The sequence below is a fragment of the Culex quinquefasciatus genome, chromosome 3 (genome assembly GCF_015732765.1).
Source record: "Culex quinquefasciatus strain JHB chromosome 3, VPISU_Cqui_1.0_pri_paternal, whole genome shotgun sequence".
In the NCBI taxonomy this organism is placed as follows: domain Eukaryota; kingdom Metazoa; phylum Arthropoda; class Insecta; order Diptera; family Culicidae; genus Culex; species Culex quinquefasciatus.
The window spans coordinates 184,730,543-184,748,980 of record NC_051863.1 but is presented as its reverse complement, the minus strand read 5'-3'; the positions used below and the strand labels follow the sequence as shown (position 1 = coordinate 184,748,980).

Below are 18,438 nucleotides of genomic sequence, written 5' to 3'. Positions count from 1 at the left end.
GCACTTCATTAGGGATTCGAACTCATTACAGTTAGATAACGAATCTGATTGAATATCAACTGATTCAGGCAGACAAAATGTGGAAATCGGAGGATCAAGTTTGCAGCAAATATTTTACAAAGCTTTCGTCGATCAACCCACCCCTCCACCATTATTAAAAAATTGACTCGAAAAACCAGGAGCAAAAATATATTTTCAAAAAACCTAAAAAAAATAAATTTAAGAGCATTCAGCTGAAATTAATTAAATATGCATTCCTTTGCATTTAAAATCATTTGAGCATGTTTGGGTTTATTAAAATCAATATGAATTTTAGTGAATTTTCGATGAAATAAATAAATGTTGTTTCGCTTTTTTTGAAAATAATGATTGCAGGTTAACTATACGGAAGCTTAAAACATTTTCAAAAAAAAAAATTCATTGAAATGTTGAAATTCAGGATCTCTGGAAGTGTTCCCAAGAGGCCACCGGGAACTAGTTCCAGAATTGCCAGAATGAATAAGCGTACAATGGCATGACCGTAGATTGACACATCCTTCCAGAAGTGTAGCCAGAATTTTGGTCCGGGGGGGGGGGCTTGAACATGATATTTTCTTCTTTTTTCTTCTTCTTCCCTCTCTCCCATATGTCTTCCAAAAAAATTCAGGGGGGGGGGGGTTTGCCCGAAGCCCACCCCCTTAGATAGGTGCCTGCATCCTTCAATTCCATGAAGTTTGATATGTCAGATGATAGGATTTTTCTCATATTCCGAGAGTGTCCCCTAGGGGCCACCGGTAACCTGTTCCAGATTGGCAAGAATGGGTCACATCGGCGAACATCGGCAAGACCGTAGATTGACAAATCTTTCAATTTCATGAAGTTTGATATGTCGGATGGTAGGGTTACTTTCATATTCCAGGAGTGTACCCAAGGGGCCACCGGTAACCGGTTACAGAATGGCCAGAATGGGTCAGCGAACAACGGCATGACCGTAAATTGACATATCTTTCAATTGGGTCCTAAAATGAAGCTTAGATTGCTGATATTATTGTTTACAGCGATAAAGCTTATTTTTCTGAGTACAATGACCCTTTGTACGACAACAAAAGTTTAAAATGTATTTTTAAATCAATTTTGAAAAATTTACCTCGCGGTTCTTCTTGACAGAACAGCTCCTACTTGACAGCTCGTTCCAAGGGGAACATAGTTGATCCATCGAAAAATGTTGTCATGTCAAAAAAATTGCATTAAAATGAAAAAAGTGATCAGAAATGTTTTTAAGCGTGTTTTTTACCGTTGTACATAAAAATTGACATAGGGCTGTAGTACCCAATTTCATAAAGTTTGATATGTCGATGTTTATTTACATATCTATCAATTTCATGAAGTTTGATATGTAAGATGATAGGGTTTCTCTCATATTCCGGAAGTATCCCCAAGGAGCCACCGGGAACCGGTTCCAAAATGGCCAGAATGGGTCAGCGAACAACGGCAAGACCGTACATTGTCATATCTATCAATTTCATGAAGTTTGACATGTCGGATGATAGGATTTCTCTCATATTCCGGAAGGGTCCCCAAGGGGCCACCGGTAACCTGTTCCAGATTGGCCAGAATGGGTCAGTGAACAACGGCATGACCGTAGATTGACATATCTTTCAATTTTATGAAGTTTGATATATCGGATGATAGGGTTTCTCTCATATTTCGGAAGTGTCCCCAAGGGGCCACCGGCAACCGGTTCCAGATTGGCCAGGATGGCTCAGCTAATAACGGCATTACCAAAGATGAACATATCTTTCAATTTCATGGAGTTTGAAGTGCAACATGATGAGTTTTCACCAAAAAAGTCAAGTTGGCCGTTCATCGGGTACCCGGAACCGGTTCCAGGATACCCGGAAGTGGCCACTTGCACTCCAGAGTGGTTCTGGCAATCGTGTATTGTATTTTTAGTAAGTTTTATGGATCAATTTCAACCATTGTGAGAGTATTTGTATCACATATATGTGTAAAACATTAAAACATGAACTTTTCGGATGTTCCGGATTTCCGGAACCGGTAGGTCACCTGGCCCTGATATTAATATTTGTGGTCAAAGTACAGGTAAATACCTGTCTAATGCAACCCGGAGCATCCAGATTGGCTGAAATTTACCGGAGATACAGGTCGTCAAAGTTGGGGTCTCAAAAGGTCTTTTATTGGTTGTAGCCGATTCCCGTGGCCACCGGTGTCCAAATCCGGTTTTCCATGTCGGTTTTGAAAAGGGGACGTCCTAAGCTTTCATTTGTGACCAAAAGAACCGGAATCGGTCAAAAACTGGATTTATGACGATTTTTTAAAGTTTGGAGTCGACGGACCCCAATACCTTATGAGGGAACCAGCAAAAAAAAAAGAAGCATCCTCCCTGATGTAGAGGAACTCCTTCCGGATGTTTTTGCCGGCTCTGACTATCGGAAGTCCAAACAGCATCCTCCCTCTTGCACAGGGAACTCGTTCCGGATGGTTACGAAACCAGCAAACATCATCCGGAAGGAGTTCCCTGCGCATGAGATAATGCTGCCGGATTTTTTTGCCAGCTCCGTGATCATCCGGAAGGAGTTCCCTGCGCTAGAGGAAGGATGCTGTTTTCAGAAAACTGGGAAAACCATTCTCATGAACAGTCAATCCTTCAGTAGCCGGTTCCGTGGCCAGTAAACCCGGAATCCAGGCCATTTTCACGATACTTACCGGATTTTATATTGCCGCAATCCAACTCCTTCTTAATTTTTGCGCGGTTTGGTCACTTCGACCGACAAAAGACGAAAAAAAACACATAAACAACATTCGAACATAAAAACTGAACAAACTTTGTTTTGAACTTTGACAGTTCCAAGTTTTAGTTGCGTTGCTAGCGCGTTGCTAGATTTGGTAACTCGCTCCCAACCGACGCGTTACGTTTTAGTTTAGCAACCCATTTAGCAACGACCGGTGTGGGAGCAAAGTTACTAACACGCGTTACAAAACGCTAAAACCGGCCTAATACTCACGCTGGTAAGGTTGCTCTTACAGACCCAGTCGTCCATTAGCCGTTTTGGCCAACAAGTCACAGTCAGCAGTTCTCGGTGATTTCGAGACAGATTTCCAAAAAAAAAATGGGGTTTGAGTGGGGAAAGGAAATGCAGAAAAGGAAACAAGAAGGAAAAGTTAGTTCCGGAAGCCAATTTCGTCTCCAAAAAAAAGAGCTGAAATGATTGCAAAGTGACCAAGTGACAAGTGGTGACTTTTTTGATTGATTGCGGTAGTCCCTTGCCGAGACATTTGGGGATAAGACCAAAGTGGGTTTGAATGTTTTGCAAATCAGAAAGCGTGAAGAGGGGTTTTAGGATAGGGATATGAAGATTAATTTTGTTCTGTTTTTATTCGAGCTAGTTGTGCTAGTCAAAAGTCATGAAATACGACGCCCTTGTGCATTACTCTTGTGAACAGATAATTCATTAAACAGTTGTCCATCCCTTTCTACAATCGAAACAAAAGTACCACAAAATTAAACCGAAAGGGTGCGTCGTATTTAATTTCATCCCTTCAACAACATTGTGCAGAAAAAGCCAAAATGAGCACCCTCCACGCAAATTCTGCAAGGAAGAGCCAACGCACGACTCGATAACATTTCATTTCATTTGCTGTCCAAGACATATGCCAGAAATTTTCCTATGTTGGAATACAGAATTCGCAGAAGTAAAGGGTAAGGTGTTCTGTAGTGAAGGGTAAACATAGCTATTTGTTGACGCTCAAGCGAGATAGAACCATTGTGTAGAAAATGCGCAAACAGTACAATGCGGAAATGCCAACGCACACATGTTCTTAGCGCAGGGCTTCTCAACACTTTTCATCAAAAAAAAAAGATTAAACATAAACATAAGCATAAACATAAACATAAACATAAACATAACCAAAACCAAAACCAAAACCAAAACCAAAATCAAAATCAAAACCAAAACCAAAACCAACAACCAACAACCAACAACCAACAACCAACAACCAACAACCAACAACCAACAACCAACAACCAACAACCAACAACCAACAACCAACAACCAACAACCAACAACCAACAACCAACAACCAACAACCAACAACCAACAAATAACAACCAACAACCAACAAATAACAACCAACAACCAACAACCAACAACCAACAACCAACAACCAACAACCAACAACCAACAACCAACAACCAACAACCAACAACCAACAACCAACAACCAACAACCAACAACCAACAACCAACAACCAACAACCAACAACCAACAACCAAAACCATTTTACTTATCCTAAGAAACCCTGTAAAATTGCTATAACTTCTATTCGCATTCGCACATCTGATTAGTAATGCAAATCACGTCCGTCCGTCCTGTCTCGATCCCGGTATTACATCATTCTTCATTCTTTCCCCCCTATTTTATATTTACATGCACCACAAGGTTAAATTTTACTTACACAACATTCAACAATAAGAAAAATAACCACCATTCATAACTCCCCTCTCCCCTCACAGAACTTCCTCTCGGCGAACCTGCAGTGCTGGTGGAATGCCCCGCTGGCGGCCGCCACCAAGGTACTGCGCTACCTTGGCCACATCTCGCCCGGGATGCTGCTGATAACGGCCGAACCGTGCGCCCTCGAGATCATCCGGAGTGCGTACGCGCGCAGCGTCCTCAAACCGCCGGCCACCTATCTGATCTGCTCCGTCGGTAAGTCCCGGTCCCCCGAGTGACCAGTTCCCCTCTCGCCCAAAATGACCATCTAAACCGGTAACTATGCAGACGAACGACGGTAGGTTACGGACAGTACCAGGGTGAAAACTTATTATTATATTCACGAATTTTTAGTTTTTGTGCACAATTTTTAATTCAGGTAAAACAAAATAAGAACTTTGTCGTAATTGCAGATTTTAAAATAATTTAATGTTCATTATCAAAATTCATGAAAAAAATAATCGGTCTGATAAATCATAAGAATTTTTTCCTACAAATTTTAAACCCAACTTTAGACATCAAATTTGTACAAAATTAAAATATTACAAACCACCATCAGATTCAAAAAGATAATAAAATTCTTTTCTCTGCACACGATAAAAACAACCGGCATTCACCTCACCCACAATCGGGGGCATTGTTTTCGGTCAAAACCTCCTCGCGAGAGGAGGGAGAGAGGTCAGAGAGTCCGCGCCGGAAATCAAACCATTTTCGCAAATATCCCAAAGGGACCATACTGATGCTGCTGCACCAACCACCATCCATGTCCATTATGCTGAACACGATAGCAACTGGCAGAAAAAAAAGAAGAAAAAAAAAGAGGGAGAAGGTGTGGCTTTTAGCATGGATATTTATGTTTTGGCCGGCGGCTATGGCGAGATTCGACGCCACATCGAAACAACAACAACAAAAAAGTAGAGATGCCTGCTCCCTTGTCGTGTGTTGTTCAGTTTTATGGTTTTATAATCTTCTTCTAATAACGTACGGTCATTGCGGACACGTGACTGCTATTTATTTAAAAACAAGAGAAAAGAAGTGAAATCGATTTCCGGAGGACATTTTCAGGAGAAAGCGAGCACTTATGATTTTGATTGTGTTGCTTGTACGCAGAGATTAGGTTTATTGGATTTTTTCTACAGAAACATGTTTTCTGGAAAAAAAACAGAAATTGCTTACATTTGAAACCCTCTAAAGCCCAACCCTGCCTCTAGGTTGATTTCAATCTAAAAAATAGCCAAAATCATTTTTCAATCAATTTTGGATCTTTTAAAAGCATTAGAAAGAAGAACTCCTTAAATTTAAGAAAATTTTAGAGGTTGGAAATTTTACTTGATTTATGTGACTTTGCCAAATGCTTTAAAAAATAGAAATTTTCTACTAACATTTTCATACTTTATTTAAAATTAAGTATGCAGTAATTTTTGTTTTCTCCCAGACAGCTTTTTATGCAATTTAAATGATAGTGGTATCACTGCATAATAGAGACAAGCAAAAAACTTAAAAAGTGGCTAAAAATACATGAAAAAAAAAACAAAAAAGGCAAAAGGTAATGATAGGTAGTGGAAGAAAAAGCCAAATACTTTCAGAAATGGTCGAAAGTGGATGAAAGATCTAGTGTTTAAGTGTTTTGATTTTTTCGTTCATTCTATCAAGTAAGTTCTGTTTTATATTTTCATGAGAAATTGTCTGAAATTCAGCATTGCCTAATTTATATTCTTTCTTTGAATCAAATTGATTTTCTGTACCATTTTTGTGAATTTTAACATTATTTCTAACATGAGCAGTTCATTCAATAAATTAATGCAAAAAGTCTTTTTTCAAACAATTTTCAATAATGAGCAATTCTCTACAAAAACCGGAAATGGATTTTATTTGTATTTTTTTATTTGGCTCAATCTTTGTGGGGGCCTTCCCTATGACCAAATAAACTATTTTGTGTGATTGGTTCATCCATACAAGTCTCCATACAATTTTGGCTGCTGTCCATACAAAAATGGTATGTAAATATTCAAACAGCAGCAACTTTTGAGTGAATTTTCTGATCAATTTGGTGTCTTCGGCAAAGTTGTAGGTATTGTTGAGGACTTTTGAGGAAAAAAATAGGTACACGGAAAAAAAATTGCAGATTTTTTAATCAACTTTTTTTTCACTAAAACTCAATTTCCCAAAATACGTATTTTTTGATTTTCGAGATTTTTTGATATGTTTTAGGGGACAAAAATCCGCAACTTTTGAGCCATAGAGAAACATGGTCAAAAAATCTGCCGCCGAGTTATAAATTTTTGAAAAAATAGTGATTTTTAGAAAAATCGAAGTTTCATGCAAAAACAAGTTTGACATTATTTTTTAATGCAAAATTGAATTTGCAATCGAAAAGTACTTTACAGATTTTTTGATAAAGGGCTCCGTTTTCAAGATATAGCCACCGAAAGTTTGATTTTAGCGAAATATTTGCAGTTTTTCAATTTTTAAAAATTGTGACCATGAGTGACCATTTCTAAATTTTTTTTTTTAAGTTCAGAAAATTTGCTATAAAATTTTCTAAGAGACATTGAAGATTGGACCTCTGGTTGCTGAAATACAGCGGCTTAAAGAAAAAGAAACACGAAAATTGAAGTTTTCTAAGTCTCACCCAATCAGCCCACCATTTTCTAATGACGATATCTCAGCAATTAATGGTCCGATTTTCAATGTTAATAAATGAAACATTCGTGAAATTTTCCGATCTCTTCGAAAAAAATATTTTGAAAATTTTTAAATCAAGACTAGCATTTTAAATGGGCGTAATATTCAATATTTGGCCCTTTTAAAATGTAAGTCTTAATTTAAAAAATTTCAAAATATTTTTTTCGAAAAGATCGAAAAATTTCACGAATGTTTCATATATTAACATTGAAAATCGGACCATTAATTGCTGAGATATCGTCATTAGAAAAAGGTGGGTTGTTTTGGTGAGATTTAGAAAACTTCAATTTTCGTGTTTCTTTTTCTTAAAGCGGCTCTATCTCAGCAACCCGAGGTCCAATCTGCAATGTCTCTTAGACAATTTTATAGCAAATTTTCTGAACCTTTCAAAAAAAAAATTTAGAAATGGTCACTCATGGTCACAATTTTTAAAAATTGAAAAACTGCAAATATTTCGCTAAAATCAAACTTTCGGTGGCTATATCTTAAAAAAGGAGCCCTTTATCAAAAAATCTGTAAAGTACTTTTCGATTGCAAATTCAATTTTGCATTAAAAAGTAATGTCAAACTTGTTTTAGCATGAAGGTTTCAATTTTTTCCAAAAATCACTAATTTTTCAAAAATTTATAACTCGGCGGCAGATTTTTTGACCATGTTTCTCTATGGCTCAAAAGTTGCGGATTGTTGTCCCCTAAAACATATCAAAAAATCTCGAAAATCAAAAAATACGTATTTTGGGAAATTGAGTTTTAGTAAAAAAAAAGTTGATTAAAAAATCTGCAATTTTTTCCCGTGTACCTATTTTTTTCTCAAAAGTCCTCAACAATACCTACAACTTTGCCGAAGACACCAAATTGATCAGAAAATTCACTCAAAAGTTACAGCTGTTTGAATATTTACAAACCATTTTTGTATGGACAGCAGCCAAAATTGTATGGAGACTTGTATGGGTGAACCAATGACGCAAAATAGCTTATTTGGTCATAGGGAAGGCCTCCACAAAGTTTGAGTCAAATAAAAAATACAAAAAATAAAAATGGTCAAAATCGGCCGATTTCGTAGAGAGTTGCTCAAATAAAGTGAATTAAGGTTCAGTGGAACAATGGAACAATTTGTTAAGTTGAATAACTTTCTCCTAATCTAATCTAATCTAATCGAACACAAGCGCAGCCAGTCCGAAGAAAGCATCCTGGAAGAAGTTGGGGTTAGATTACGCCCCAAGTTCTTTCTTGTCAATACACTTGAGTAACCCCGAAGATGTATTGCATAAATTAAAGCGGCCAGGCCTACTGCGTTGCATTAACCGCAGAGACAGATTCTGTGAACGGAGCACTTTCTCCTAAATATTTTAAGTAAATTTAAATAATTAACTTTTTATAAATAACGTGCTTCTAAAAATATTCATATTTTTTAAATCAGGTTTGTTTTCATTTATTGCTGGCAGGCTCTATGCATAAATCAACATTGCAATTTTAACTTGAATTCAGATTCATCAGAAACAATCTACCAGCATTTTTAATTTATAACGCCCAGACAAAATCTTATCGAAATGTTTACATCAATGATTTATGGCAACACATGACATGCTTGGACTGCCTTTTGAATTATAAATCCCTAAATTAAATTTCATTGCCAATGTCAAAATTAATGTAAAAAGCCACGTAAACCTAACCACCTCACTACCCCATGGGTGAGAAGACTGCCACCTGCAATACCAGCATCCATATTTCATGTCCAGTCGAAGCACACAATTTCCCCTCGTTGAATTATGTTATCATTAGTCGGAAAATAATTTCCATAAATAATGCCGCGTCAACAGCAGCAGAGCACTGAAAAGAACCAACTCGCCCTTGGGGGCCATTTCAACGCACATTTAATCTCTCTTTTTTTGTTTTCAACGCCACCGTGGAACCTGCTTCAACCTCCCGCTGACGAGCAATCCGTATCACCGCTGGTGAAATTCGAAAGTCAATATTCAAATTTTCCACAGCGCTGTTATAAATTGGTGCACTTTCCGGGGTTGTTGGTTGATGTTTCAATCTCCAAAGTGGCCGCAGACTTGAGCGTGAACTTCCGCAAAGGCTTTATGCTAATTGGTGTGTCTAGCATTAATTCACCTCTCACGCGCGCGTCTCGGGCGCGAACTGTTTAGGACGGGTTAAGATCTGTCCCCCCCCCCCCTCCCTCTGCTTCAGGTGGGTTTGAGAGGGGCCAGCTGTTGCGCCTGCCACAGCTCTCGAGGCTCGAGGTTTTTCATCAGGCCAAGGAAGAGACTAGGCTTGACTTGTTGAGAAGAGAAGGCTCGGTGGTAACTTGATAATGAGAGGTTTTCGAACGCGATTACGCCTGGGCTAAACTGTCGGCGATAATTGTTTTAAAATCAACGTTACCTAACGAAAGTAGATCAGTTCGACGTCGTCGTACTATCTTGTCGCACCCGCCACTGCAACATCAGTGCAGTAATTATCCTAAGCTGAGATATGGGGTACCTTTCAACAGCTGACTAATTCAAACAGTGTTTAGAGTTTACTGGTACACGGGAGAAAAATTGAGCAGGGGAAGGAAAAAAATTACAAAATAACCTTCGAAATTGCTAATAGATAGGGGATAGTTAGAGGAAAGGAGGTATTTCTTATTCTAATATCACATCAAGGGGACATCCGCTGCAGCAGAGGGTTAGCTGATGTGGCACACCCCATCCAAAACTTTGGAAGCACTCGTAGAAGCCAATCGTCAATCAGCTCCATCTTCGCCATCCTGTGGACGTCGTCAGTCGGGTGGAAGGGATCCAGGTTTAACACCATCTTCAGCAGCCGGTTCTGCTTCACTTGCAGTTTCTTCCGATGTGAAGCAGCGCAATCGTGCCACGCCGGGTATGCATACGTCATCGCCGGTTTGAGCACCGTCTTGTAGAGCAGCAGTTTCGAGTTGCGGTCCAAGTAGGAACGTCGTTTCACAAGCGGGTAGAGCATCCTGGTGATCTTGTCGCACTTGGTCGTGGCGTTCTTGATGTGCTTCGCGAACGTCAGTTTCTTGTCCAGGGCGGCCCCCAGGTAATTGACGTCCTCCGACCATGGCACATGGCTACCCCACACTGAAACCTCCCTGCGGGGAAGGTAGCGTGGGCTTCGCTTGCGTGTGAAGAAGATCGCTTGCGACTTCTCGGCATTTGTCGTTATCTTCCACTTCTTCTGGTAGCGTTCGATGGCGTTTTGGGCGGCTTGCAGCTTGGTCACGACGATGGTTGGGTCGGAGTCTGACGCGAGGAATCCCGTGTCGTCGGCAAAAAGGAAGTAGCTGACGCCATGGATCATTGTCAAGTCCGCCGTGAATATGTTGTAGAGCGTGGGACTAAGGACGGCACCTTGCGGGACGCCGAAGAGAACTTCGTGCCGGTCCGACACATGTCCGTTTACCACAACGTGGTACGATCGGTTTTGCAGGAACGAGCGGACGATTTTCAGGATGTACAGCGAAAAGTTGGCGAGATACATTTTGTGCAGGATTGCTTCTTGCCACACTGAGTCGTACGCTTTCTCGACGTCCAAGAGCACCATGCCGGCTGACTTGCGCCGCGCGAAGTTCGCGCGCACCTCCTTCACGAGCCGAACGAGCTGATGATTGGTGGAGTGCCCTCGCTTGAATCCGAACTGGGTGTCCGGAATAACCCGCGTGTTCTCCAAGTGTTGGTCGATGCGCACCAGAATTACCCGCTCCAGGAGTTTGCTGAGGGTTGGCAGCAGGCTGATTGGCCGATAGTTCGAGGGGTTAGTGACGTCCTTGTTTGGCTTCGGAATGCCTATCACCACCGCATGCTTCCACGCGGCTGGGAAGTATCCGAGTCGGACACAGGTGGAGAAGATCTTGGCGATGAAGATGTGCGCCTTCCGGGGAAGCCGCTTCAGCACGATGTTTCTCAGTTGATCAAGCACGCAATGTAAACAATAACAAACAGGTTTTGTTTGGCTCACCATTCTGTGCATTGTCCCAAAGTTTGGTTGAAGTTGGTTATTGGAGTCCCGAGTTATAATTACAAATGTTTACGGTAGTCTAGCTTGTACGTGTGACAAACGCATCCTGACTTTCCTGGCCTGAAATCCCTTTGGCCTTTTGTCGCACTTACATCAATTTTCATGGAGTGACAAGATAGCACGACAAGATTGAAACTACTTTCATATGTAAAGTGACAAAAATGCACGGAGTTTTTTCGGTTTTTGTTGAATATCTCAGGATTGAAATCGAATTTTGGGGATCTGTGAAGGTCAAAAGGTGAGGCATTGTGAGCTGCACAAAATGGCGTTCTTAACTCAATTTGGCCCAAAATGCACGTACGACAAGTTAGCACGATGGCGACGAGTTGTTGGGTAATTTAAGTATGGCGAAATAAAAGTCAATCAGGGCTTAATAATGAACAGGTTTGTTGTCTTTCACCTAAAAACACGAAAAAACGTTCTCCTCTGCTGATTTTTGATCGGTTGAAATAAATGTTCGATGGAAATATCGCATCAAGGAGTCAAAACCATTTTTTAATATTAACATAAGTATTTTTTTTTTTGTGCCGGGACCGTGCTGTAGGGGTAAGCGTGATTGCCTCTCACCCAGTCGGCCTGGGTTCGATCCCAGACACGGTTCCGGTGGCAAATTTTGAGACGAGATTTGTCTGATCACGCCATCCCTCGGATGAGGAAGTAAATCAGCGGTGCTCAAAGTTTTTGGAGGCCGGGCCAATTTTGAAGCTCAAATGAGCTTGCCAAATTAAAAAAAGGCTATTGAAAAAAAAATATTACATTATTTTAATTTAAAAGATTTAATTTGCTATATTAATTAAATTTAAATTCAAAACAATAGAAACCACAAAATATCGGTTTTCTATTGGTATCGTTGATTTTATTGTTTGAGGTATTTGAAAAAAAGTTTTAAGCTGAATGTACTTGTGTTTTCAAAAAAAAAAGACAATGTTTTGTTTTTATATTTCGAAAATGGTGACATTACATGTTGAACAATTCATCTAAAAGCATATTTTTATCTATAAATTAACTGTGGCTAATGAAAAATCGTTGAGAGCCAGAATTTCAACATTTCAATGGAAAAAAATGTTAGAAAATGTTTTAAGCTTTTTTTGTGGTTCACAAAATATCAAATACAGTGAACACAACACTAAGGCTATACATATGAACTGGCGGGATGGAAGCACGTGGACACCTCCCCCCAATCGCAGCGAAATGTGCTTGAAAATATATTTGGAACATTCTAGATTATTTTTAAAGGTTAAAAAATTATTTTAATTACTTTCATTCATAAGGAATTTTGGTTCAAATGTTGTTTAAGTTTATTGGTACATAGGAGAACAAATTAAGCAGAGGATGGAGAAGTAGTTACACATGTGCTTTAATATTTTTATTAAGAGGTACTCGATGTTTTATATTGAGTCAATTCGGGAGCAAATGACCCATAGGGTTAAAGCTCCCCAAACAAAATCAACAACAACATGGAACTAATTGTAACTGTGTGCCCATATCTTGGGTGAACAGGGAAACATGAGTTCTATCACAAATTTTGATTCAGTCATATTTTTTTAGAGAGAGTGAGAACATGTTTTGGTTCTAGTTATAATAGACAAAGAATCTCAAAATTAGCAGGATATTTAAAAAAAACTCCTAGGATTTTTTGAACCACAATTTATAATATGTACGACAAAATATGTGCACATCAATGAATTTTAGCTTCGGGAACATGTTGTGTATCAATAGGAGACCATATTTGCTTAGCTTTGAGTCATAATTTCATTTGATTTCTTGATTTTTGTCGTGGGCGAAAATTGGATTTAGGGGGGCGAAAATAGGCCTTTCAGAGCACTTTATTAAAACGCAAAATTTTATAAAAAATGAACACGTAAATGATAAAAACCTTGTGGAAACTTAAAATCAAATAGTTTGTCAACGTTCTACAAAAAATAGAACCAAAAACCATAAATTGTCATCAAATTCTCATCAAATTTCCTAGATTGCCACTATAAAGTGGGCGATTTCTGGGTCCTCTACCCTAGTTAAACTGCAATCATTATTTTCAAAAAATGAAAAAGATTCGACAAGAAAAAAACATTTTAGCGACAAACATTTATTTATTTCATCGAAAATTCACTAAAATTCATTTTTTTTATAAACTCAACTGATTCTTAGTGCAATGGAATGCATATTTAATAAATTTCAGCTGATTGCACCTACATTTTTTTTTTTTGAAGTTTTTTGAAAATATATTTTTGCTCCTTGTTTTTGAGCCAATTTTTTTATAATGTTGGAGGGGTGGGTTGATTGACGAAAGCTTTGTAAAATGCAAGCTTCCCTGCACCGTGCGGTACACGCGGTTCACTTGTCCCTCGGGTTTGCTTTGCGCCTGCTTTGTTCGGTTTACACCCGTACCCGACTCTCTCGAGCCGAGGGTATTTTGGTTCAACGTACCAGTGCACCACGACACTCTCGGTTCGTCGCCTTGGTTGTGTGTCTGGCACTCACCCGAGGCATGAACCCTAATATTTCTAAAAATGTTTAATGAAAATTTTGACGATATTTACTAGTTTCACTCACATTGAAACGTATGCAATTGTATTAATTATAAAATATTTTGAACACAGTATTTGTATCCTAAAGTTGGGATCAAAATATTGATAAATAATAAGTTTTTTTTTATTAACAAGTAAATAAAAGTTTAAAATAAACCTTAATTTTGGAGTGGTCAACGGGCCTTTTTACAGGATCATTCAAAATGGGTCCGCAGGCCACAAAATATCACCTCGCGGGCCACGTTTGGCCCGCGGGCCATACTTTGGTCACCTCTGTCCTAAGGTGTTAGGGTCTATATGACCCTGACGGCTTAAAAATGAGCTGTAACTTTTATTCATTCTAACTTACATACTTGAAACTTTCTGACTTTTCCTAACTTTGTGAAATAAACATTTTGCAACCGGAAGCAACCTCCAGCGCCACCTAGAAAGGGCGCTACCAAAAAACTTATGTTAAAGGTGTTGAGGGGTCTATTTCGTTCTATTTCTATTTCGATTTTCGTTCTTTTGGATACAAATGAAAGGTATGGATGTCTAGAAAGGCACCTGTGCTATGCGGACCCGATTTGGCCACTTTGGTTCCAGGGAATCGATTCCAAAGGAACACATTTTCCGGCAAACCGGCTCTCATAAGTTTTATTAGATTGAGCCATGGAATAATGCATGATAAACTATATATAATCTCTAAAAATACGAGTCATACGCTCCGGAACAGGTTGCATGCCGTTTGGATCATATCTGGCTACTCTGGAACCGGTTCCAGATACCCTGGAAGTGGCCAGAATGCTATTTTGGTAAAAACCTACCGTGCGACATATCAAACTTCATGGAATTACAAGCCTGGAACCAGCAAAAAGCCAATTGGACCTTGTCTGGCCACTCCGGAACCTGTTCCGGGTACCCTGAAAGAGGCCTGATTTCTATTTTGATAAAATCTCAACGTGCGGAAACTTTGTCGTCTTCAAATTACCATAACCCCTTGCAAGTATCAAGCCCCCAATACAGCTCTGCCCAACAGACTCTAAACCAGGCTTACCTAATTCACACTTAACTAGATCCAAACAAATTGAGTCGTAATAAATGTTCCCGACTGATGGTTAGTGACTTGAACTAGCCAAGACGAAAGCAAATAGGGGAGAAAAAACAAACAATCACCGTGCCAGCGTCTATCTGCGAGTGACACAACCGACCTAAACCAAAGAAGTGAGACATGCTCGATCGAGCACCAGCGCTGCCACTTTTAATCGTTTTCCGATCACACAAACAACGCGCGCGCAGAGAGACTTAACGAGCCCCCAACAATTAAACGCGCAATTAATCAACTATCACTTTTACTTGTTCTTCTTCTCCAATTTGAATCTTGGTCGTCGACTCCCGCCAGGTGACATTGACGACTGCATCGTGACGCCGATCGTGCAGACGCAGTTCACGCCCCTCACCGAGGCCCTCTGCGACGTCATCATGGAGCTCACGTCCCAGGGCCAGTCGGCGACGGTCGAGCACATCCGGACGCGACTGCGGAGCAGGTGAGTAGCTGATACGAGAGCTTTTCGTGAATTCTTTTCTGATTTTTTGAACATTTTTTCAGATTCACGCACATGCAGCAACCTTCGGTGGAGGTGATTTACGACACGCTTGTACAGCTGATGCAAGAGATCAAGATCTACCAAACATCCAAGGGTTACTTCATCGTCACGCCCGAGTAAGACTTCTGCGTTACAGGTCGTACAGACTCCATTTTTTTAACAATTCATTCTTCTCCAGAAAACGACGTAGCAAGTCGAAACCGAACGAGTACAACAGCTTTGCAAGTGCGAGCGACGAATCCACCCATCCGCCCCAGAAGGAGTCCAAGACGATGCTGATGAGCAGCCACGAGGCGTTGCGTTCGCTGTACGGCGAGATCTCGACGGAGCGGGACGGCGACCTGACACACCAGTGCATCCAGACGAACCTGGCGGACGTGATCTGCGGCGGCAATCCGAACGACAAGATCCTGTACGCGAGAACCGGCAGCGGAGGCGGGATCAGTGGTGGGAGCAGCAGCAAACAGCGCAGCGCATCGTTGGCCGGCAGCCATAAGACGCTGGAGCGAAGGCACAGCTTGCGGATCTTCGGGTCGTCCAAGCGACTGCAACGATCGGCGTCGACGCGGAGCCTTTCGAAGAACTACGCCCAGACCATATCGAAGGATACGAGCGCAGCAGCGGGGAGCTCGTCGAGCTCGGAGAATCAGTCCAATTGTGATACGAGTACGTGATTGCGTGATCTGTTCAGCGTGGTTTCCCATTCTCATGCGTCTGTTTCTAACGTTTCAGAAAAACAAGCGTCTTCCCAATCGCTGCTGTCGAGGATCTTCCGGCGAAGCACCCGATCGAAGAGTAAAACGAAACAGATCGAGACGTACTCGGCGCAGTTTCCACCGCCCGAGTGGTTCAACTCCAAGACGACCCATCTGCACAGCGTCGGTACCCAAACCATGGACTATCTGGTAAGGCAACCCCACAGCAAGTCTCGTTTGTACAACTTTCTAACTCTTTCGATCTTCCCCTAGGACATGCCGATCAAGTCCCGCCTGACAAACTCGACATTCTACGACAGCTCGGACGTGAGCCAGCGATCGCTGTCCCTCCCGCGACGGCGCCACCACCGGCGAAACCTGTCCAGCGAGTCGACGTTCTTCATCTCGTCGCGGGACTGTTCGCCGGTTCGCCGGGGCAAGTCACCCTCGTACTACTGCGGCAGTTTGCCACGCTCGATCCACTCGACGCCGGCGAGTTCCGGCTACTACAAGGTGTCCCGCAGCAAGCAGCAGCTGTCGTCGTCGGAGAAGCTGCACAGCAACAGCCAGCACAAGATCGAGAGCGGCAAGCAGTCGTCGGGCAGTCGAGTCGGCAGTGGTCCGTCCAGCATCGATAGCGGCAAGATGACGTACATCACGTCGGGGCCGTCCAGTTTCGACAGTGAAAAGTTGTCTTCCACGCGGACGAGCACGCACTCGAGTCTGGAGTCGCACGTGTCAGCTGCGACGGTGACCACGACGATCCAGCAGCAGTCGACGACGTCGAGCTACTTCATCGCGAACGACATGAAGCCTTCGTACGTGAGTGCGGGTTCGGGATCGAAGGATCGGCCACCGCCAGCTCCAGCGGTGACGACCACCACGAGCAGCGGAAGCAGCGGATCGTCCAAGACCAACAATAACCACAACCAATACAAGGGGTTTGAAACCACCTTCGGGTACAATAAACAGGCCATCAACACTAGCACAAATAACAACCATAGCAATAGTAGTAGCAACCATCTTGTTAAGAACTCAAATGCACTTTGTAATGAAGCCATTACGAATAACGGCATTTTAAAGTTAGACACCGACCTGCCGTCCTCGAACGGCCAGGACGGGCCCCGGCACGATCAGCTATCGGCGCTCAACGAAACCCTGCTAAACTTTAAACTCCACGCCGATTCCGGACCCCCAGACCTGCACGAGCTCAACCGCTACAACAAAAACATCCAAGCCAACCAGGAAAACACTCCCATGAACAACAGCAAAACGTTGCCATCGACGCCTCCAGTACAACCGGCCAATTTTTTCTACAAAAACGTCCTCAAGAACATCCAGCACGACGCCAAGAACATCTGCGGGGACCTAGCCACGGACAAGGACTTCCTGCCCGAGCACGACCACCAATCAAACCTGCGTCGATCCAACTCCGAAATCAAAAAGCTCAACTCCAACCCAACCCCCCACAACAACAACCCGTCCTCTCCGGAAAAGATCAGCGGCCTCATCGTAATGAAGAAGAGCCTGTCCGTCTCCAGCGAACCCAACCTGGCGAACCAACTCCAAGAAACGACCACCACCAACAAAATCACCATCCTGCTCAAAGACACCGACAAACCCAACAACTCGGACCGCCGCTTCTCCTTCCAAAGCAAGGACGATCCCATGATCGACGAGATCTACTGTGACTTCCCCTCGCTGACGGACCTGAGCTTCAACTTCACATCCCTAGCGGCCCAGAAGATCCTGCAGGGACGGGACGCCAGCCTCAACTCCATCGACACCCTCGTCGAGCTGAACATCAACCAGGAAAAGCAGCAAACCATCATGAAGCTGAAGCACGATGCCGCCCGGATGCTGGGCCAGCAGGACACCGGCGCGGAAACAAAGCCGGACTACGGAGTGGTGTGAGCCGCGACGCGGCCAAACAAACTGTACATTAAACCCAAGTATAAGTGCCAATATCTTAACGAAACGAACATTTATCTGTAATTATGTAGCGACCTTTGCTAAGTATTATTCACGTACACGCTATTATATAGTTGAATCTGTTAATTAATTATATTATATTAACGACCTAAGCGAACTGAAACGAACATTTGGAGGATTTTAAAAACACTTTGTAAAACAATTACTCGAAACGGAAAAATCGAACATTTACTCAACTGTGGTAACAACCTTCTACAATGAAAAAAAGAAACTAAACACGTACTTACACCATTGTACCAACGAAACACACATGCTCTGTACAGGAATATCTACAACACACACTATTCGAATAAAGACAAATTAATACCGTAACGAAGCTGTTCTGTTCCTTGGTGACCGTTCCTTTTTTGATATCCGATCTACTTCAATTACGGACGTAAGAATGAAATACGTCGCATGAGATTGTATGTCTCTATTCAAATTTGTGG

At 41.8% G+C, this 18,438-nt stretch overlaps 1 protein-coding gene across 1 annotated transcript in view; it reads left to right on the top strand.

The window, feature by feature from the left end:
* LOC6046570 (putative uncharacterized protein DDB_G0277255) overlaps positions 1–18,322 on the top strand; it is a 114,703-nt gene extending 96,381 nt beyond the window's left edge. The window contains exons 4-9 of the mRNA XM_038262857.1: positions 4,514–4,709; positions 15,119–15,263; positions 15,326–15,439; positions 15,502–15,989; positions 16,056–16,228; positions 16,292–18,322. Of these exons, the coding sequence (XP_038118785.1) occupies positions 4,514–4,709; positions 15,119–15,263; positions 15,326–15,439; positions 15,502–15,989; positions 16,056–16,228; positions 16,292–17,932 (2,757 nt within the window). The 3' untranslated portion in view covers positions 17,933–18,322. The remainder of the gene's footprint in view (positions 1–4,513; positions 4,710–15,118; positions 15,264–15,325; positions 15,440–15,501; positions 15,990–16,055; positions 16,229–16,291) is intronic.
* Positions 18,323–18,438: the final 116 nt, after the last annotated feature.